The sequence below is a fragment of the Thermothelomyces heterothallicus genome (assembly GCF_042370625.1).
Source record: "Thermothelomyces heterothallicus CBS 202.75 unplaced genomic scaffold P884_scaffold_15, whole genome shotgun sequence".
Lineage (NCBI taxonomy): Eukaryota > Fungi > Ascomycota > Sordariomycetes > Sordariales > Chaetomiaceae > Thermothelomyces > Thermothelomyces heterothallicus.
In genome coordinates this window covers 368329-390260 of record NW_027192576.1, presented here as the reverse complement: position 1 = coordinate 390260, position 21932 = coordinate 368329, and the positions used below count along the sequence as shown (strand labels likewise).

Below are 21932 nucleotides of genomic sequence, written 5' to 3'. Positions count from 1 at the left end.
AGGAGAGCTCGGAAGCGAATGTCAGGTCGACAGTAAGGTCCGGGATGAAGGACCACTCTCCTGTCAAGAGTCCTCGGTGGCTTCCATGGCAGTCGGATCACAAGTCAAAGAAGCGGACATGACCCGCAACGAAGAGCAATACGGGAGTTGTTTTAGTGCTGCTAGTACTGCTGACGGCGCCGGGTAGATAATAGTCAATGAATGACTGAGACTGCCCTTCAATTGGAGTGGCGATAACGTTGGTGTTTGGCGGCGTTGTACGATAGCCGATTCATATTGATGATACTCCAAGTCCAGAGACGTAATTAATTACCCGTCGACAAGCCTCTTGACATGCCGGCCCTCGTCTCTTCGGGTTGGACAAGCCAACCGACCTACCCACTCACACAGCCACTCCCATCCCGCGCTCAGGCATGAATAGCCTGTTGCACATGCGGATAGACCTGCACCATCCGGTAGTACAGGTCCGGATGGTCGCGGATCATGACTTCCGGGTCCCAGGCGGCGGCGACGAAGATGGTGTCGATGCCGCTGCTGATCGGGGTGGTGAAGACGTTGCAGATCTGCAGGCCGATCAGGAAGGCGAAGGCGACGACGACGGGCGTGAAGCCACCGCCCGCGTTGTAGGCCGGGTGCGTGAACACCATGTAGACGTACGCCAGCAGGGCGCAGGCGTAGCCGACAAAGGTCGCGCCCATGCCCAAGACGGGCCCGATCAGGCACTCGTTGATAAGCGCGTCGATGCCGCGGTCCTTGATCATTCTATTGGGGGAGAGGGAAAGGGGGTTAGCGTCAGTACATCGTTTATTAGTCGACGGAAACCGAAAATAAAGATGAAAAAAAAGAAAGAAAGAAAGAAAGAGAGGAACACAACAGACTGGCGCTGGATAATTAGAGGGGATGAATACTTGCCTCCAGGTATCCTTGGCCGCGGGGATGTACGCCTTGCCGTACAGGGCGATGTGGGCAAAGGCGTAACGGTTGAGGAACTGGACGGCCCAGTCGAGGATGGTGATCAGGCAGCCGAGGACGCACCAGAGGATGGTGGCCAGGATGTCGCCCTGCGAGGCAGCCTGTGACTGCGCGACCGACGCCAGCTGCCGCAGGAAGTTGATGATGGCCACCGCCAGGCTGCCCAGGCTGATGCTGCCGAAGCTGTACGTCAACGAGCGCCGCAACGCGCCGCGCGTGACCTTGGACGGGTAGTTGCGCGAGTTGAAGTACCAGGACCCGTACACGCCCGCGATGGTCGTGTGGATCGTATTCTTGAGCCACTCGGAGATCCAGTAGGCCGCAAACGTGATGAAGACGATCAGGCCGACGACCTTGCCCGAGCCGCAGCCGCCCGCGCCCTGGCGGCAGGCAGGGTTGTTGGGACTCGGCTCGTACTTGACGTAGACGGCGACCAGGGTGACCGCGTACCACGCGGCGTAGGTAGCGCCCAGCAGGCCGCCGACCGCGCTGACCAGGTAGACGTGGCCGTGGCGCTTGGCCACGTCGATGGCGGTCTGCAGCATGAGCACGCTGAAGGGGATGCGCTTGCGCCAGCTGAGAAAGGCAATAACCATGAAGATGGAGAAGAGCAGGAAGACGATGCCGCCCGAGTAGTAGCGCCGGCTGAGCATGTAGATGGCCGTCACGAAGCCGAAGACGATGTTGAGGATGCCTGTCAGCCAAACAAACTGCTTGGTGAACTTGCGGGCAAGCCACATGTAGGCATAGCTGAGCACGATAGCCGTGATCAGGACCCAGAGAAAGAGGTAGATGGTGTGAGTGGTGAGGCCGAACGTATTGAGCTGGCCATTGAGCCCACCAGAGTTCTCACGACGGGTCGCAGCTGGCGAAACGGTTGGTCAGTTAATCAATCACGGTTGGATGAAGCGAGCTAACTAGCTAGCCCTCGCGAGAGGACGATAAATGATTCTTCACAAAACTCACCATAGCCCTGGATGGAAATGCCCGACACGACCACGAATCCGGCGCAGGTGGCGAGAAAGAGGAGACCAGCCCACACGTCGTTCCATTTGGGTTTTGGGATGGCGAACACCTCGTCGTATGACGGCGGCGGGCCCTTAGGTTCCGACTGCGGAGGAGGGTACGGAGGGGGCGCGTAGCTGCTGCCGGCCTGGTCCTGATGGTGGTTGCTGCCGTTGTAGTAGCCCTGCGGCTGTTGAGGTTGCATGTGGTACGTGTTGGGCGGAGGAGGCGCTTGTTGGTTGTAGTAACTTGCGCCCTCGCCGCCGTAATTGGCCATGGTATCTATCCTATTAATTTCTCAGGAGAGCGTGCCTCGGCGCGTCTAACGTGTATGGAATGTTTCTCTCTGATCTCCCCACGCTTCAACACGAACACTCTGGGTGGCCTGAGAGTTCCCTCACTTCAGTGGAAATTGGATTCTAAGCGTAAAAAGGTCGTTGAAGGGTGATGGTTTTCGCCGATTTGGCTGGAAAGACCAGCCCAAAGCTCCGAATTGGCGAGCGGCCGGCTGGCGATAGAACGTAGCGATGTGAGAAAGCTGGCGGAATATGACAATGGTTGATGAGCTGTGCTGCTAAGGAATATCGACATGTACTCCGTACAGAATGTTGTGTCGAGCTGTTGTGGCCTGAATCTAGATGACGTCAGGTCGATCGAAAGTTCGATGAGCGGGCCGTGCCGGGGGTTACAGCAAGTTTGTAGCAGTGTTTTTAATTTGCAGGCTCTGCTAATACGCCAGGGCGCGTTGGCGTCTGGGCACGGCCCGCTCTAGCATGCCTGTTGGCCTGTTGGCAGTTCGGCACACCCAATCGCTCGGCTGCACCTTGGGACGGCATTTTCGTTGAAATTCAAAGTCTCCAATGTGATCGAAGTAATTTACGGGACAACTGGTGTTTGAGCGCATCCTTATCCTCTTGGCCGCCTCAGCTTCGACATCTGATTCGCTCTCGGCCGTGTTTTCTCTGCTCTTAGTGCCACGATCCACCACAACGGGCACCGCATGATGGCAAAAGAAGCATCCCTCCCCGTCAACCGGTCGGTGCGCATGCCCTCCTAGTCTGTGCTTATCCAGCCGCATCTCAAACCAGCGGCCGCATTGGTTGACCGCCATTGTCAGCATCCGTGTTACATCAAGACCGTGCCACCCGGCTCTCATTGAATAATAGTCGCGAAGCGGCTTAGCACATCAACAAGCTCGCTGCGCGCGGCTTCCCAGTTTGATCGCTAGCAGGGTATTTACCCAACAAACGCTCACACTACGCAGTACGAGCACGCTTCGCCTGATAGAATGGTACATCCCATACTCGAGGTGTCATCGGCCGAAGGAGAGGGATATTGACTAGAGTCGAGCCTTCTAGAAATGATTGCTTTCCAAAAGAGAGAGGTAAGGCCATCCCAGTGTTGGCGGACGATGCTGGCCCGAGCCTCTCTCAATGGCCACCAAACAAGCGACACTTGGAGGGACAGGGGTAGTTATCAGAAGACCCCCGGGACTCGGGAGGCTCGCCGTCTGGCCGGACCTGAAATATTCCCGAACAGCGGCGTCGTATCTGTCTAATTACGGTAAGTCGGAACCCCCATCAACGGAACAACCCATCAATGGAACACCTGCCACGCCTACACCGTAACTTCAACCTAACCACTTCAATCTACCACAACTTGCCCAACTTTTCCTCAAACCGCGTTGGACTATTAATTAATAATTAGCAAACCATCTAACATCGAGATCACCCACCTTGTCGAGTTCTTATAGAGCCGCGAAATGTCCTCAACCAGCGTGTTCGTATTCGATCGTGCTATAAGTTCAAGACAAGCATAACGGAGTGCTCAATAGCTTTTTATCTTTGATCATGACTAGTCACGACTGGTCTATGCTTCGGGTAGTCTATTTCGGCCCCGTCTTGCCTGTCGGGATGCAGAAGAGTACCAGCCTCTTGCCCTTGGGACCCTCCTCGCCATCCTTCCAATCGTTCAGCCCCTTGTCGACGCGATAGTAGCCGCGCCTCTCGAGCTGAATGATGTCATCCTTCTTGAGCTGAGCCGCCGCCTCGTCGCACCACGCGTCCTCCATCGTCTCAGTCACGGGCGTCAAAAAGTCCTCCATGTTGTCTTCCTCTTGCAGGATGTCTTTGGTGATGAGGTAGTCGAAGTCCCACAGCTCAGCAGGCACCAATTTCTGACCCTGAGCAGCAAGCCAGGTGACCTTCTTCTCGGTCTTCTTGACATCGCCCTGCAGGTTCAGCTCACAGGTGAGGCTGGGAATGGGGTCGCCGCCCGCAATCTGGCGGACGAACGCATTGCCCCAGGACATGAGCGTGATCTCCTCGCCCTCCTTGAAGCTCTTCGCATCGGCTTGGTCGAGCAGGAGCTCGGAACTGAAGAAAACCTTCTTGGTCCCGACGTCCTTGTTCTTGGGGTGCTTAGGCCGATCGGCCGAGAAGGGCTCCGCCGGAGCCTCGGCGCCGGAGACCGTCACCTTGACCGCGTCCTTCTGGAGGACGGCGGTATGGCGAGGAGCCACCGGGTCAATCTCCTTCTTGTTGCTGGCCCAAAAGGTGGTCCAGTCCATGGTGACGACGTTCCGGCTGGGACCCTGCTTGATGATGAAGTCGCGTAGCGCAGGAATGGTCATACCCCGCCTACGGACGCCACGGATCGTCGGCATGCGCGGGTCGTCCCAGCCCCAGACCCTGCCAGTCTCGACGAGCTTGGCCAGCTTACGCTTGGAAAGGAAGGTCCGGATGAAGTTCATCCGTGCAAAGTCCCACATGTAGACCTGGCGCAGCTTAAGGGTGTCCAAGAACCACTGGTACTGAGGGTTGCGGTCGGTGTACTCGGTAGATCTCAGAGCGTGGGTCACGCCCTCATAGCTGTCGACGATGGGGCACGCAAAGTCGTACGTGGGGTACATCTTCCACTTGGTGCCGGTCCGGTGATGCGGCGTCTCGACGTTGCAACGGTAGATGACAGGGTCTCTTAAGGCCTTGTTCGGATTGTCGACCGACATCTTGGCACGCATACAGTGCCGCACGCCTTCCTCAGAGCCTTTCTTCATCTCCTCGAAGATGCGCAAGTTCTCCTCAACGGACCTATCGCGCCGCTTCGAGGCAATGCCCTTGAACCGCTCTTCCCGCATCGTCTCCTGGTCGGTGTCGTCGGCATACGCGTGGCCCTCCTTGATCAGCCGGACGCACATCTCGTACAGGTAGTCGAAGTAGTCCGATGTGTAAGAGACGTAATCGGGCTTGATGCCCATCAAGGCGAGATCCTCAATGATCGCGTCCTGGTACTCCTGCTTCTCCTTGGAAGGGTTGGTGTCGTCAAGACGAAGGCGCAGCTTTCCATTATAAGCCTGGTGAGCGAAGTAGTCGCTAAGAAGGGCAGCTTTGGCATGCCCGATGTGCAGATATCCCCTTGATGTACGTTAGTCCATTGCACTTCCCTTGCGCAAAATTGCAGTGTAGCTCACGAGGGCTCGGGCAAAAATCTCGTCACGACGCCCTTATCAGCATTTTGCAGAGCCAGGGCGTAGTTCCCTCCAGCTTTACTCGCGGCAGCAATCTTTGCCCTCGCAGCGGCATCCTTGGCTTTGATGTCGGCCTGAATCTCGGGGTGGTTGTCCTCGATGAACTGAAACCAGCGGGTCAGATTGACGAGGCTACCACGCCTGATGAACGGCACGGCGGCACGGTTGCCGCGAAGCGCCTGCCAGATCTTGGTGTCGATCTCGCCAAGGGTGTATCCATCTAGATATGTGCGGAGGATCAAGTGCTTGTCGAGGGCCTGCAGGTGCGGCTCGATCTGTCGAAAATCCCCCGTGAGGAGGGCCTCGAGCGGCTTGAGCTCGTCCAATTTCATGGTGTGGGCGTAGTCGGTAAATGTACGTCGCGCGATAGATTGCAGTTGGACAAGGAAGTGATTGCAGCCCGTCTAATCTCGCCGCTCGAGTCAATGGTCGGGATTCTCGGGCAAAGGCAAACCAAAGGCAAACTTTTGGAGGGGCTGCCCCTCTGCCCAAGCAAGCGTGCGGCGGGGTAGCGCATGTTTTGCCGGGCGGTGAACAGGAACGGGACCCAGGCCCCTGCTCCTCAACCCCTTGCTGCTCGGCTTTTGCGCCTTAGAATTGAGGCGACGAGACTTTTGGATGCAGCTCGGACCCAGCTTTTTTCTGAACGCAAGTGCCCGTTGATGAGCGTCCCGAGCCCGAGTTTCGCGACAGGCCAACAACAGCCTGGTGTGTTCAGCAGCGGCGCGGCACCATGGCTTCCCTCAATCATTGCCTTGCCTCTCTGGCAAGACTCAGCCTCGCGTCACCGGCCAGGCCGACATTGACCTCGACAATACCGAAATTTCTGCTGCCAACCGCGACCGCGAGTCCGCTCGTTCGACATGCGTCCGGCGGCGGCGGCATGCGCAAGCGCCCGAAGAAGAAGAGGCAGCACAAAACCTTTCGCACCTACGATCTCTCTCAGATGCAGCAGTTCTCCCTCTGTGATGCCATGAGGTAATGCTCCCCGGCAATGCCATCCCGTTGCGACACCACATCGCTCACCCATGTTTCCAGGTACATCCGCGCCTTCGAAGTCGGGCACCCGCCGGCCAGCGTAAAATACGAGCTGGCAGTCAAACTCAAGGCGACGAGAGGTGGTCCCGTGATTCGGAACCGCATCCGCCTGCCATTCCCCGTGAAGACCGACACGCGCATTGGTGTGATCTGCCCGGAGGACAGCCCCATGTTTACCGAGGCGCAGCAGCTCGGTGCCGTGGCAGTGGGAGAAGAGAGTCTCTTTGAGAGCATTCGGGAAGGCAATATTCCATTCAACAAGCTCATCTGCCACGTGGACAGCCAGGAGGCTCTGAAGAAAGCCAATCTCGGCAGGATCCTGGGTCCCAAGGGCCTCATGCCCAACCAAAAGACCAAGACGATCACGAGCGACATCAAGACGACAGTGAAGGAACTCATTGGCGCAGACGATTACAGGGAGCGTGATGGAGTTGTCAGGTTGGCGGTGGGCCAGCTTGGTTTCACACCCCAGATGTTGTCCGACAACATCAAGGCACTTATGTCTCAGTTGAAGGAAGACATCGCCAACATCGACGAGAACCACATTAAGCAGCTCGACGAGGTTGTGTTAACCTCCACCAACGGGCCCGGCTTCAGCTTGGACGGTACCTTCTTCCCGAGAGACGAGAACCTCAAGCCGGAAGACCTGCAGTCCGTCATGTAACCTGTCTGTATCAACGATATATACTACCTTGTACAATAATTTCATTGAGGATAAGCGCGTCGAACCGCCTCGGCGTCTCCGAGGAACTGAGATGTGTGATGAGCCATTATCTCTCCTTCAGGACCTTGAGTGCCTCGGCTTGCGCGTCAAGGGTCCTGTATATGCCGAGATACTTGACAACTCGCTCCTGCCCCTTCGGCCCGGCCTTTCGGGCTTCTTTTAACGCTGTGCTCAAGTCGAGCAGTATTGTGTTCCGACAGCGGGCCATCCTGTCCTCCATCTTCTTCACAAACGGCAGATCCCTACCGAGCGAGTCTGCAATTTGCTCCGCGAGGACGTACTCCTCCGCTAACGTATTCAGCTTCGACGGCCTGCTGCTGACGAAAGCGGACTCTTCCTCTTCCTCTTCGCTCTCTTCCTCCTCGCTCCCCGCGAATTCAAAGCCCTCTTCCCAGTCCTCACCCCCTTCACCATTGTCTTCTCCCTTCCTCCCTCCTTCCCCGGCGGTCCCGACAGCCAACCGCCGCTCCAAGCCGCTCACCCTCTCATCTAACTCCAACATGCTCCGGCCCATCTCCACCGCCTCCTTAACGCCCTCTAGCTCGCCATTCACCCGTCCAACCTCCAGCCTCCTCTCTCGCACCCTACCTTGCAGCTCTTCTACGGCTCGCCGAAACCCGAGTAACGCAACCCTCACATCCTCGACCTTCTCCTCACCGCCCTTCAGCTCGTCACCGAGCCCCAAGAAGGCCGTATAATTCGCGTTGACGAGCTCCAGGAGCTCGGCGCTGATGGCCGCGCTGCGGTCGCGCAATTCCGCGCGTAGGTCTTCGAGCGTCTGGTGGCGCGACGCCGGGCCACCCGTGTGTAGCGCCGAGAGGTAGCTGGCCGGGTCGAAGTCGGGGGCGAGGAAGTCTTCTCTGGAGAGCGCCGCGGGGAAAGGGAGAGGGCTGTTGTCGTCATCTGAATCTGAGGAGGCCGAGAAGATGTCGGAATGCGCTTTGTAGGTTTGGTCGGAAGGCGCGTGCAAGTAGGAGGATGTCGGGCGGGAGGTTGGAGTTGGAAGGCCTAGTTGCGCCATGCTGGTGGAAGTAGGGCGATGGCGGCCGGCCGCCGGCGGATTGATAGGGTATCGAGTTCGTGTGCTGTATTTTTTTTTTTTTTTTTTCGCTTGGGGCGCGGTAGTGTCTTTGCCTTGGAAGGTACTATTGATGCTCCTCGCCGCGAAATCGCAAAGTGTTGACACTCATTCCAACGCTGGCAACAGCGGTTCTTGGCACCATGTGGTCTGTGCTCGCTTTTGAGGGCTGTTTGATGAATTCAGACTCGGGTACGAGAGTAATAGCCAAGATCGTGAGCAATGTCTAGCAAAGTGAGTTGATGAATGTTGTGGAACTCCATTTCATGATATAAATCGAAAAAATAGGTTGAAGCGTTTATCGTAAACCTGATTCTGTAGTTATGATTCTATAGAGCACTTAGTGGAGTCATTCGAGACCCCCACTGAGCCAGCGCCTTCCTGATTTTTGTAATTGGTAAGGTCATTATATATAAACCGCCAGTGATCAATCCATGATGGTACTCCATGTCAGGGAAACCCAGCACGAAACCAGACCAGACTGTAGCGTACAAATGCTGTGTTAGACACGGCCGTTCAACATCACCGTCGGTCACATGGCCGTGTAGTCCGTACTGCGTCTAGACACCTCCGACATCGCTCCCTCGATGCGTCACCGTCAAGATGTTTGCCAAGGATTAGAACGCTTCGCCTCCGCGGAAAGCTATTGTCCGAGATGATCAGATCTCGCCGGCGAATCCCGAGCACTGCTTGCTTGCTCGCAAGAACGAAGCGAAACAAGCGTGGGCATGCTGCGAGGTCGCTGCAGGGTATCTGCATACGCCTAACCATTTCTGGAGTAGCGCATCAAAATTATCTTATCAATCAATCAGTGGTCCGATCAACGTCTCTCCATCTCTCGGTTGCCGAATCACGGGGCTCAGCCCACTTTCGTTCCGGCAACACATCCGGCGTCGCTGCCGGAGTTACCTCGCGCCGGTTGTCGGTCAGTCCAGGGAAGGAGCAATTTTCTTCGTTCCACTTTGACGATATCTCAACGATTTCCACCATTGCCGCTTCCCAAATTTCTTCTTGATTGCTCACTCATTGCATTTGCATTCATTTTATTGAACTCCACAACGCCTCGAGCAGAAAACGCCGTTTGTTGACTTCTGGTTTGAAGCCCATAGCACTGCGCTGTGCAAACCAGAATTTTTCGCGGGCTCGAGGTTCCGAAGTGCGGGGTCCTTTGCTTGCTCATCCTGAATGCGTTTGCACCTGCGAGCCTCGGTTTCTCAGCCACCGTCGTCATTGCAAAACAGGTGCTCTCCGGAACTCTCGCTCTCCGTTTATCATTGGGGAAGAAAGCCAGCGTTGCTTCAAAACCGTCCATTTCCGGCACGGAACGGCGTCGCTAACGGCCGGACTCGGACAATTTTTGCAATCTCAGCCCTCCGTTGCCACGAACCACGGCTGGCGAGAACCTACCGGCATGGCAGCTATCGTTGCCGATACCCCCGGCTCGGCTATGAACTCCGGGAAGGCTGATGCAACGTCGTTGAGGACGCTGTCCGTCACGACTGCGGCCAGCCACGATCTTCCGAGTTCTGTGTCCAGCCCCGCTTCAGCCGCTTCGCCATCGAATGTCTCCACTCCTACATCTTCACCTTCATCAGTGCCTCCAATCGCCATCCGGCCGAACACATCAAGCAACGCTCCTCCGGTCAGGCCCTCAACAACAATGCACAATCGGACGGGGCCTGGCATCATGACGCCGGGGTCAGCGCCGCAACCAAAGACTGTTAGCATGACCAGCAAGGAGTGGGTCATCCCTCCCCGGCCAAAACCAGGCCGCAAACCTGCTACCGACACCCCGCCAACCAAGCGCAAGGCCCAAAACCGGGCCGCCCAAAGAGCATTCAGGGAGCGCAGGGCGGCCCGTGTCGGGGAGCTGGAGGAACAGCTGGAGCAAGACAGGGTCAAGCACGAGCGGACGGTTCGCGAGTTACAGGAGCGGATCAGTCATCTTGAAATCGAGACGCAAACTCTCCAGTCAAGGTGCCAGTGGCTGGAATCGATGCTGGAGAGGGAACGGCAAGGTCGTGACAATTTCGCAGGAGATTGGGAGGCTCAGCAAGGTGGCTCGAGGAACAACAGCTCGATGTCAAGTCAGATACAAGGTCAGCTCGGACGATCACAGAGCATGCGGCCGCTGCAGCCGGCACCATCGAAAACAGGCACAGCGCACCCAGCTCCCATCATTGAGCCGCGACCTTTGGCTCAACCGTTCTCTATCTCTCAGATTGTCTCGCCGCCTGAGGAGTCTACACAGGTGAATAATGTGGGATGTGGCAGCTGCGGGGCCAGTGGTTCTTGCGCCTGTGCAGAGGAAGTCCTGCGCAGCGCGGATATTCCCATTGGCTGCGGCAAATGCTCACTGGGCACGAGGTGCCAGTGCCTCGAAGAGACGATACGGGTATCCATTGCCGGTCCCGACCTAAAGAGGCCACCGAGCGCGCCACCGTCAACGTCGCCGGAGGATAAGAGGCAGCGCTCTGACACCGGCACGGCCCTCGAGACAGATTTCACGGCCATCTTCGCCTCGCAGAACAACAAGGAAGAATTACAGGCGTTGTTGCCTGCGCAGGCACAATCGCAACCACTGGCATCCATAGAGCCGCGTGATCCATGTGGTTTCTGCAAGGAAGGAACTTATTGTGTGTGCGCAGATTCGATGATGACTCCAACGTCGTTGGCGGCCCCTGTCAATCAGGCTACTGAGCAAACGCAGACGCACACGCCTCCTCCATCGGATAATGATGTTGTTCCCATGCCCTTGGAAGTCACTGCCACAGGCGCGATCAAACTTCCCGGGCTGAAGTCACTGCAAGAGAGGAAACCCGCCAAACTGCCCGCAAGAGCAGGGGGCTGCGGGCCTAACGGCCCCGGTACCTGCGCCCAATGCGTGGCCGACCCGAAGTCTGGCCTCTTCTGCCGCTCCCTGGCGGCCAACTTTGAGAAGAACAATGCGGGGGCCAGCACCGCCGCTGAAGGCGGCTGCTGCGGAAACGGTAGCCCAGGCGGGTGCTGCAAATCGGGCTCCTCGCAGTCGCAGCAACCAGCGGAGACTACCTCTCTCCCTCCCATGGCCTCTAGCGCCGGAAGCAACGGTTCCAACGCCAGCGGTTTCGGTCTAAGCCTCTCCTGTGCCGACGCCTACAAGACGCTGGCCAGCCACCGGCACTTTGACGAAGCCGCCGACGACATCGGCTCCTGGCTACCTAAGCTCAAGGCGCTGCCGGTCCCGCGCCACCCCGGGCCGGTGGGCGGGGGCGGCCGTGGCCACCGCGATGCGCGGGCACCAATCGAGGTGGAGGCCGCGAGCATTATGAGTGTGCTCAAAGACTTTGATGTAAGGTTTGGCAGGGGTGAGTGATCGTTATACATATGTAGGTCAGAAAACAAGGATGGAGATGACGTTGCAGTCGGGGAAGGGGCCCGGTGCAGGACAGCAGAGTCATGTGCTTTTCGTGTTTGGATTAGTAGACGGAGGGAAGAGAGGGGGGGGGGGTTGTCGACGGACAGTGAAGCGGTGGGCGGCAGTTTCCATGCGGCCGGTTCTGCGACCAGCCTAACACCCTGTCCGGCTCCATGCTCCTTTGCAATTGTCTCCCCGCCGTCGTCGAGTCCGGTCAGTCATCATCTGCATTTGCTCAGTGGGATTCTTTTTTTTTTTTTTTTTTGTGTGTGTGTGTTCTTTTCCGGCGGCGTTGCGAGTTGTGGTTCTACGGGAGCAAACCAAAGGGGGGTTTGGGCGGATAGCGTGGGTATACGGATACATCTGTATGCACCTCTATTCTGGTCCAAACATAGCTGCGGATATGTATTTGTACATACATGCATACATGGGACGAAGAAACGAGGAAGCGGGATCTTTCAAGGGCCTGCCTTCTCCAATGGCAAAAAAGCAACGAAAACAGGAAGCGAATGTTCTCATCTCTGCTGCGAATACGGAATACGAATGCTCACTTTCGCTTGCCGCGCATATGTCCTCGGTGCATGATGAGCTGCATATCCATAAGGGTTACGTAGTTTTGTGTGTTATGAGTTTTGACGCGAGAGCACCTATCCGCGGCGGCTCGCGTAGCAGATGATAATATGCCTGGCGGAACTGTACAAATCGACGGCAAGGCAAAGGACGGGTCAAAGGGGGCTCTCCAGAGCGCTTAACACTCCTGCTGTGGACGTAGGTACGTACATACATACATCAGGCCGGTTGTCGCTTCTTGCAAGGTCGCGGTGTCTTGAGCGCGCCAGCTGAGCGAGTATCTGCTGTTTTACAATCGCCAGCTGAACTGTGGAGCTGGGAATCTATTGCACCATAGGCTGCGGGGTTTCGAGTGCTGACATCCAAACCCTCGGTTCGACTTCTCCGAAGTCTATTCTTCATCATACCAAGACACTCGGTGTTACCTTAGTGTAGATGGTGAAACTGAGAGTGGGAGACTGTTACGCGCCGACACCGAACCAAACTGGAGGGCAGCGGAACCGATAGCCAATAGAGGAGCCCTGATCGTCTGATTCACAAGTTCCGGAGCCGATTCTAAAGATGGATCCCGCCTGCAAGATTTCGGCTGTTGCAAAAGACCATGCAGTATTCCAGAGTTGGTTGGGCCCCCCACAACCCGGGTCGGACGGCTACCTCGTTCATCTTCTGTCTGGAGTTGACCGGATGAGATCACGCTTCTCGACTGCTCAGTGTAGCGCACTGTACGTCTTACCTGAGTCAGCATAAAAAAACCGAAACCCTTCTGCAAAGTAAAAAAGAAAAAGAAGCCCAGATTCCCCTCAGAAACCGACGGAACAGTCAGCGACACGCCGGGTCATTTCTGCTGGCAAGACGTGAGTGCCAGAGGCAAGGCATGGGTGGCGGCACTTGATTGGCGAGCAGCGGATGAGTTGGCATGCGGGACGTTGCGGCGGTTCGCCGGTGCAGGCAGGCTCCGTTTTTGGTGGTTTTAGGTCGTGTACGCCGCGGATTGGACGGGTGCCCGCATACCTGCCGCCAAAAGTTGGGCCCGTTGGCAAGCGAAAGGTGGGGCCACCTGCAAGGCCAACGCAGCGGGGGCTGTGGCCTGAGTCAACGCTACTTGTGCATGTATGTATGTACTACCTACATACTTCCCTCAACAACCGAATGGAGGCTCCTACGCGGTGAACAAACGCTTCGAACCCAGACCTGCAAACATCTGGAGGTTCACCTCCAGAACTGTCGACCGCGTCGAACCAAGACGGGCGAGACATAACTGGTGATTCAGGGGAAACTCATACGACTATAGATGATGGCACTGCACAGTAGTTATTTCTTTTGGTAGAAATTAGGTCTTTGACACTTTAGGCAGCGAGCAAGGTCGTTTGCCCGAACCCGACCTGGTGAGCTGGAAGCTTGCAGACCCCTTTGGGCCATTGACGGTTCAAGCGTGAGTCCGTGGTTGGACCAGAGTTCAATGTTAAAGATTTCGGCTAAGAGCTGTAAGAGCTGAATGCCCGAGGGAGCACAAGGCAAGGCCGGATGAAGGCTCAAGCCGGCTAGTGCCTCCTCTTACCGAAGCAAAGGGAGAAATATAAAAATGGGAGGCTCGATGGGGCAGGAGACGCGTGATAGAAATCAAGCAATGGGAGTTCACCGGATGGCGGACGTGTCTGGCTTGACCCACAGAGCGAGGTCGTGTCGGGCTTCCATCGGGCCTTCGAAAAGGGGCACGGTGCTGGATGACAACATGAATGGCGGGGCAACGGTCCTTGGGTGTGTCCCTGGAAAGAGGGCAAGGAGAGGTAAAAAAAAAACCGGGGTCTCCCAGGATTTGACGGCAAAGCAATGCGGTGCTGCGGTTCGCCGGCCAGCTCAGAGATCGCCGTTTGTCCAGCCCTGGGGTGTGGGTTTGATGCAGGATGATGGGTGGGCATGGGTGGGCTGGTTCGTCGACTTGAAGAATCGGGCGTGGCAGATGAACAGCCCAGTGGCTTGTCCCACCAAGACCGCTGCGTAACCCCTTTCGGGACTAGCGGCCCCGTAGCCTGGCCTGCTGTAGGTACCTGACCTTAGTTACCTGGCAGTGGCTGGTCGTGCCTGCCCCACGCTCTCAAATGGTGGACATCGACAATGGAGAACTGGCAGGTCAAGCTTGGGGACACGGCGCGGAGCTGCAGGGAAACATGGTTCCCTCCCTTCCTCTGCTCGCTTTCCCTCGCCTCATCTTGCCGAGAGCCTCAGCGGCAGCTTGCAACGTCATCTTATTCTCCCAACAGCCTTCAGACAAACGCTTTACGACCACAGCCGCTCCTTTTCCCGACGATACAATGCCCATGTTCCTGCGGGACACCTGAGCCCAATCACCGTGGTCGCGAATCGGCCACACCCGAAAGCCTTCCATCGCCGCCCCGCGCGACCGTGAATGTTGAGCCAGAGCAACGAACGCGGCGCTGGTTCCCTGTTCTGTACTGCTTGCCTTCTCCGTGGGAGGCCCCCCGCCTGATCGAGCAGATAACATAATAATATAAGCCTCTGCTTTCGAGTTCGGTTGCTTTTTCCTCACACCCGCAGCTATCGGATCGGTCCCTTCCTGCTGGCAGCATATGGGCGATCGCAGTCGCCGCCTCGACTCCCCTCATGGGCCCATTATGATATCCATGCAGCGCACCCTTTCATCGCCCGTCGCCATTCATCCGTCGCGTATGTTGGAAAGTCAGCACCGCCTATGGACATCGCAGCGCTAACGTGTTCTGCTTCTGCCGCAGCCCGATCGGCCCCCGCTTCCACGACGTCCCGGTCGCCAACGCCATCTCCACCCGATAACCATGCCGCGGTCGCGCGTTCCCGACGGTTGCGCTCGAGGAGCCCGTCCCGCGCAAACCGGGACCCCATGAACGGCCCAGCGCGCCGCAACGATGACCTGCCCCGCCACCCTTCCGTCCTCCACATGCCGAGCCCGTCCTCGGCTCGCAGCAAGCCCATCGTCGACCAGCCGAGCGCGCAGTTGACGACGCCCGCGCCAGGGGATTCGTCTGAGAGCCTTGAGACGACCGGGTTCCCCGATTCCTTGCCGGATGACAAGCGCGGTAACATGAAGTTCTTGCGGCCACTGCTGACCGACGTGTCACTGTACACAAACCCCAACCTCGGTCCGGAGAATGAGGAGGGTACAACATTGGAGGAGCTGGCGCACCTTGTTCGACTTTCCAAGTACCAGGAGCGCAAGCGCGCAAACACCCGAATCCGACTTCAGAGAAGTTTGGTATCCACTGCCTTGTCCGCCCGGCTGATGAGATGCGGTGAGATGGCCCACCGCAATCTGGTCGATGGCTTCCGTGGAGATGACAAGAAGACATTTGGTGCCTTGTATAACGCCGTCATTGATGTTCGGAGAAGCTGCGACGAGACGCGCCGTTACGCGCTGCTCGAGCCAGAGATGGAACTTCTGCAGCCTCCCGGTGCCGCCTCGTCCGAGGGTTTGGATACCCCCACCGGGTCTGTCACCGGGTCAAGCGCGCCTTTCAACTCGGTTACGCCGTTCCTAAACGAGATCTCGGCTTCCGCCCGGGAGACCTTTTTGCATTTTCTGAGCCAGATTAGGACAAACCCAGATTACTTGGCCACGCGCATCGCGTCCCTCAAGAACTCGGAATTAGCGGCTCTGACTAGCTTCCACCAGACGCTCGAGCCCATCGAGTCTGTTCTTCCCTACCACGGCCGGTCATCTAGTCGCAACCCTTCCGGAAGTACTTCCGGTGGAGCCGGGGGAGGAGCGGGCAAGGAACGCAGCGCTATTGAGCGGCTGCTCTCTTTTCAGCGCCACGACCCCATCTCAGCCCTCATCTTTACCTGCTTTGCTAATTCCGCAGGCCCCGACAGCGATGAAGACAAGCGTCGGACCGTGACGTGGGCCAATACATGCGCGCGCCTCATCTCCGCGCAGACGACGGGCAGTGAGCAGACCGTCATTTCGGTGCTCAATGTCTGGGTCTCAATGCGTGACTGGGCCGGAAGGTCCAACATGGAATGGTACCTGATGAAGATCCTCGAGGACGGAGCCTTCCTGCTCGACCGTGCCGAGGACCAGCACGGCACTCGCTTCAACCTCTCTGATTGGTCGTCCAAGGACCAGATCGCCGCCGACGAGTTCTACACCCGGGCGGTGGATGAGCTGTTCGAGGTCATTGACGATGAGGACGCCACAGGCATCCCGGAGGGCCTGCTGGAACTGGGAAACGAAATTCTCAAGCGCCTGGAAAGGAGATATGTCGAGAGCACCCGCAAATGGCTGATCGCAAAGTACATGTTCACCGTCTGGCTCCTCGGCGTCGTCATCCACCCGGAGGCCTACGGCATGATGGCCGAGTACCATATCACCGAGTATGGCCGCCAGAAGATCCTCAAAACCGTGGCCATGCACGCCCAGAAGTACGTCGTGGACATGCTCCAGAGCGTGACTCCGGTCTCAACCCCGCCCAAGATTAAAGGCCACATCGAGAGCATATACAGCCGCTTCAAGGATCCCTCCCAGGTTCGGAAGAAGCCCAGACTCTTGCCGGCACGGTCCATTACATCCCTTAGACAGACGGCCGAGGTCCGGCCCTTCTTGGTCATCAGCCCAGCGGATCTTGCTACCATGGTCAATGCCCTATTCCCTGAGCGCAGGCCCCGGTCGGCACACTCGAGTGGCCTACGGTCTGGCGCGCCCTCCGTTTCCGGATTCTCTGCCATTTCGCAGCCCATGTCCATCAGGACGGCGCCAAGCACATTTGATAGCATGTCCGTCCTCAGCACGAGCGCAGAGTCTTCATTCAGCGACGCCACTACTTCCCGGGAGCCCCTCTTGGAAGAAGAATGTAGCCCGCGCCGCCATTCCCCAGCCGCGCAAGTAGCCGCCGCCGAGAAGCCAAACAACTACGAGGAAGACGGGTACCGCTTGCGGCTCGCAATGGACGAGATGACGCAGGTCCTGGGTCAGGAGGTCGTCAACGGCTCGTGCCACCCGTGCGCGGAGAGATGGTCCGTCCTGTTCATATCCAGCGATGGTAACAAGCTGTCGACCCACATGATGTTTGACCCAGACGATGACCTCGAGGACGAGGAGAACTCTTCAAGCACTAGTGACACCGAAGGTGAGGAGACGGACGACGGGCGCCCGGAGCTCAACAAGGAATACCACCAATTGCGCGACTCTATCCTGAAGCTGGTTCAGGAATACGAAATCCCCCAGGAGCTGGAAAGCGGCGCCACCAAGCAGCAGACCTTCAGCAACCGTGCTTCGACCCTGAAGAAGTACCGCAATAAAAACAACCGCGTCATCACCACTATGGGCAGCCGGAATCCTTACCGCCAAAGGGCCGCGAGCATCGCTAGTAGTCTCGCCGGGAGCCCTCCGAAGAGCGCCAAAGGAAAAGAAAACGAAGAGGATGGAGAGAACTCGTCTCCACTCATAACCATGTTAACCGCCGCCTGCTCGCAGTCCCGGGCTCAATCCGATTTTGTCAACGCTCACCTTTATTGGAGGACGCTGCAGCAGCTGAATTCCTTGACGTCCGAGTCGTTGCGTCGCAACGGCTTTGCCGCGCTGCTCAACATCTTCTCCCGTGGCCCGCGCGACTCGATCCGGCGGTCCGCAGCCGCGATCGAAGAATACGACGCCTGGCTGGTCTGGCTCAAGCAGAGCCAGGAGCGGGCCGAAGGCTTAATTGAGAGCATGATGCGCCGCCTGCGGGCGTTGCGCGACAAGATGTGGTACGTTACGGACGTGCGCAACTCGGCGCCGTACGAGGACTCGAGAAACGTCGCAGTAGCATTAAAGACGATGGGCCAGCCGCGCCGGTGGTCTTCCTTCCAGCGCATCAAGAATCACATGCAGCGGGGACCTGCGTCGAACTACATATTCAGGACGGAGTCCCAGGTCCTTGACCTCTTGGCAGCGCCAGAGGAACAGGGGGGGCCGAACAAACTTCGCGATGAGCAAGCTGAGAAGACCGCTCGGTGGTTGCAGCAATACGGGGTGGAGAACTTCTGTCAAGGCGAAGAGCGTATCCACCGTTTTTGCTGTGAGGTGGACAATTGTGTCAGCAAACTGGTCGGCGACAGCATCATCGACGGCCCGGTGCTGTGGTCGAGCGAACTCTATGCTCGGGACCGACGGGCGTTTGAGACAAGCAGCAAAGCCCAGCGAGACCGAGATCGTGACAATCAATCCGTGTCATGGGACGACTCAATTAGCGTCGTCAGCGACCCCGACAGGAGGTTCGTGTCCGTCAGCCGGCCGGGGTCGATCAATAGCAGGGATTTGCGGACCATATCGGGGGGCAACATGAGCCAGATGTCCTTCGAATCGAGCCGGTTCAGCTTCTCGCGCGCTAGCACGGCCATGTCCGAGGCCGCAGACGGGTCCGAGTACTTCGGCGCGTCCTCCCCGGTCCATCAAATCGATCCCAACGCGACCTTCTGGTCACCCTTTCAACACCGGGCTACGTCCCCAACTGCCACCTCCCGAGCGCATTCGCCGACAACCAGCATGACAAATCTCTCGGGCTCGTTTTATCCTCCGCATCACCAGACACTCCCGTCGCAGGCCCAATCAAGCGTCCGCTCCGGCGCATCCGTGTCATCCAACGAGACGGTCTACCAACAGCGGCAGTCCGAAGAGAAAGCTCGCTTCCTCGCCGAACTGAGGCAGACTTTGACCAGCCTCCTTCTCTCTGATCTAGGTAACCTTGTTTTTGCTCGCGGATCGGAAACGGACGCGTGGTTCGAGGGCCTAGGTCAAGAGTGCATCGACCGCCGAGAGGCAATCCAACGCCGTGCGCGTAAAGCGCAGGCCAAGGAGAAACGCAAGTCTGCCAAGTCGAGCCTGAAGCAGAGATTTCTCGAGCAGAACCGAAGCTTCGGTGACCTGCGCGGAACCGGTGGCAATGACGCCATGAGTGACAAGGCGCTCTCCGACACGCAGAGCCTGGGGCCGGAAGGGGCCGGCGGCAGTCAGCGTGGGAGCCAAAGGGGTAGCCATCGCGGCAGCATTCATGACAATGAAAGCACGGCGACAAGCGACACCATCTCGGCCCGGAAACACAACAACCACCAAGAATCGAAGAAGGAACCCATGCCCGACTTTCCCTTTACCAAGGCGTATCAGCGCCTGCTCAAGATGTTTTGCGTCCATCCGAACCCTTACGTCAAACTCAATGCTCTCTGCGAGCTGGAACACCTGATCGTCGCGTCTCTCAGCTCCGGTTCCCGGCGGGCTCGGCTGGCGTGGGCTCGTTCCGAGCTGGGCTCGGCGTCCTCTGCCACCGAGGAACCCAACGTCGGAGCCGCGGGAGGCCGGTCGCAACCTCTCGAGGAAACGATCGATAACGTCAAAGAGCGCCGTTCGCATACGCTGATGCAAGCACCACCCTTTGGCTCAAGCGGCCACGCTCAGACGGGCCGAGTCTCTTCTGGCGGAGCAGGCAACAACGAGACCCGCTCCATTGCCTCTGTCTACCCGGCCAACACGGATGCTGTCGCCAACATCCTCCAAGCCCTCTTCCGCGACCCGTCGCTCCGCCCCAAGACCCTCTTCCGCGACCTGCAATTCATCTCGGCCTTCTGTTCCCCCTCCGTTCTCGACAAGACCGAGCGCGGCAAAGCTTTCTGGGATGCCGGAATCGCCGCCCTCAGCCTCAAGCAAGAGGTCTGCCGCACCATGGTCGAGGTCGCAGACGAGATTGTCAAGAACTACACTCAGTCTCGCAACAGCAGCACCGCCGCCAGCAACAGCAACATCAACAACTCCAACACCAACAACAGCAATAATCACCACCGTGCGGGAAGCACCGCATCCGACTCGGCGGCAGCGACCCCCACGAGCGAGTTTCCTCCGCACTCCCCCTCCCCTCCCCCATCGCCGCCCTCCCCCTTACCGCTCACTACACACTCGCTGGCCGACGCCGCGCGCATGTGGACCATCACCGCGAAAGAGGGCGATCCCACGGCGCAGCGCGAGCTTGCCATCTTCTACCTGTCCAACCCGGAGCTGGTGCAGCGCACCACGCTGCCGCTGTCGAAGCCGCGCGAGGTTTTTAAGCAGGCGGTCATGGAGAAATACGGCGGTAGCAGCGGAGGAAGGTACGGGCACGGGCATGGGCACGGACATCACCAGGGAGGAGGAGCTGGCGGCAGCAGTGGCAGTGGACAAGGCGGGAGCGGCGATGGTGTCGGCGGTGGGATGGACGAAGGTGGTGGCGCCGGGGCGGGCAGGTTAGGGGACGTGAGGAGCGATCCGGCGTTGATGTGCGTGGCTATTCACTGGATGGAGGCGGCGGAGAGAGGCGGGGATGAGTTGGCCCGGACGTTCATGGCCCAGAACGAGATGCGAGGGTGAGGGGTGTTTTGGAGGAGGGTTATAACGGTGTGGTCAATGACTGGATGGTTGTTGAAAGTGTTCTTGGTTTTCTTTTCTTTCTTAATTTTTGTTGGCTTGGATGTTGGTGGCTTCTTTCTGGTTTATCTATGATACCTCGAGCATCTCCCCCCAACACACCTGTTTTTGTTGGCCTTTTGTTTTGCTGATTTCGCTTTCTTTTCTTCTCCTTCCATCCGTCTGTTTACTCGCGTCGGTTACGGGCCGTTGCATGTCTGTGTCACCCTTGGTTGGATGGTGTGGGACAGTGTGCCGCGCGGGATTCTGGACGCATCTGGAAAAGGTGTAGTCGTTCTGCGCGCCGGCTCTCGACACGAACAGTGGGTTCCCCTAGAAGGTTTGGGGAGTTCCTGTTTTGGTTCATAGATTCGCGAGACATCCTCTATAGATCATGGGTATTTTGTAACCTCCCATGGTCTCCCGTTGTTGTACACAGAGAGATACCCACAATGTAGTCGTTATTATACGCGATTGGACTCAACTCACATCTACTGTCTACCAAAGCTATGAAAGGCGGTGTTGATGGCCTATGGAACCGCCTCTAGAATCTCCGAGAAGCCATGTCCGCCATTACTGATTTTCTCCATGTTCTCAAACACTATATTGAGTTTGCTGAAGTCGTTAACATTAACCTTGAGCGGTGATCGGTCACACGTATATTGCTCACTCGACCGACGCGTCTTTAACATGACCCAAATTTCATCGACGGACTTTCCAGTAACAGGCAACTCTGATATCCCCAGCAGCTGGACACGAATCAGCAACATCTGGTAGAACGCTTTTTGAACATGCTAGTTTGTCCTGTCTGAAAACAGACTTCTTCTCCATGTCGCTACTGCAGCAGCGATCACAGCGAAAAAGGCAGCCATCAAAAATTATGACCGGAACGGCCCCGAAGGACAATTCAGGATGACCGGCTCCGCGCTGTGCAATGCAGGCCTATCACCCTGGTACCCCTGCTTCTTGATCCAGGTGTACCCGATCAAGGTAAGTATGAGGAAAAAAAAGAGGAAGAAAGCAAGCAAGAAGATGGCAGACCGCGAGGAAATTTATGCTTGTAGGTGATGGTCTGTGCGTGCTATGTGCCCCACCAACCCAACTCGGAAAGGGCGGTCAAGCCTTTCCAGGTGGCAGAAAGAGTGCCCCGCCATTTGAGTCATCTTTCTGTGGGAGATTGGTTGATGGGCTGCTTGGGCCGTACCAAAAAGTTCACGATCCCGA

General features: G+C 57.4%; 6 protein-coding genes across 6 annotated transcripts; 3 read left to right on the top strand and 3 right to left on the bottom strand.

Moving 5' to 3' along the window:
- Positions 1 to 407: 407 nt before the first annotated feature.
- On the bottom strand, positions 408 to 2254 carry P884DRAFT_278508 (plasma-membrane choline transporter-domain-containing protein; the record flags this gene model as incomplete). Its single annotated transcript, XM_069443190.1, has 3 exons — positions 408 to 762; positions 913 to 1837; positions 1939 to 2254. The coding sequence occupies 3 exons, from the start codon at positions 2252 to 2254 to the stop codon at positions 408 to 410; spliced, it is 1596 nt and encodes a 531-aa protein (XP_069296604.1).
- Positions 2255 to 3862: 1608 nt separating this feature from the next.
- P884DRAFT_203063 (tRNA synthetases class I, catalytic domain-containing protein) lies at positions 3863 to 5835 on the bottom strand (the record flags this gene model as incomplete). The annotated part of the gene is made up of 2 exons (XM_069438475.1): positions 3863 to 5390; positions 5447 to 5835. 2 exons carry the CDS (start codon positions 5833 to 5835, stop codon positions 3863 to 3865), a joined length of 1917 nt encoding a protein of 638 aa, XP_069296603.1.
- Positions 5836 to 6236: 401 nt separating this feature from the next.
- Positions 6237 to 7205, top strand: P884DRAFT_203213 (mitochondrial 54S ribosomal protein uL1m; the record flags this gene model as incomplete). Its single annotated transcript, XM_069438489.1, has 2 exons — positions 6237 to 6481; positions 6542 to 7205. 2 exons carry the CDS (start codon positions 6237 to 6239, stop codon positions 7203 to 7205), a joined length of 909 nt encoding a protein of 302 aa, XP_069296602.1.
- Positions 7206 to 7262: 57 nt separating this feature from the next.
- On the bottom strand, positions 7263 to 8425 carry P884DRAFT_260978 (oligomeric golgi complex component, COG2-domain-containing protein). The gene has a single exon (XM_069441512.1). The coding sequence runs from the start codon at positions 8284 to 8286 to the stop codon at positions 7312 to 7314; it is 975 nt and encodes a 324-aa protein (XP_069296601.1). The 5' UTR covers positions 8287 to 8425; the 3' UTR covers positions 7263 to 7311.
- A 1329-nt stretch (positions 8426 to 9754) lies between these two features.
- Positions 9755 to 11698, top strand: P884DRAFT_203136 (uncharacterized protein; the record flags this gene model as incomplete). Its single annotated transcript, XM_069438481.1, has 1 exon — positions 9755 to 11698. One exon carries the CDS (start codon positions 9755 to 9757, stop codon positions 11696 to 11698), a length of 1944 nt encoding a protein of 647 aa, XP_069296600.1.
- Positions 11699 to 14494: 2796 nt separating this feature from the next.
- On the top strand, positions 14495 to 21157 carry P884DRAFT_226033 (uncharacterized protein). The gene is made up of 2 exons (XM_069439638.1): positions 14495 to 14995; positions 15061 to 21157. Exons 1-2 carry the CDS (start codon positions 14899 to 14901, stop codon positions 20670 to 20672), a joined length of 5709 nt encoding a protein of 1902 aa, XP_069296599.1. The 5' UTR covers positions 14495 to 14898; the 3' UTR covers positions 20673 to 21157.
- The last annotated feature ends 775 nt before the right edge of the window (positions 21158 to 21932 follow it).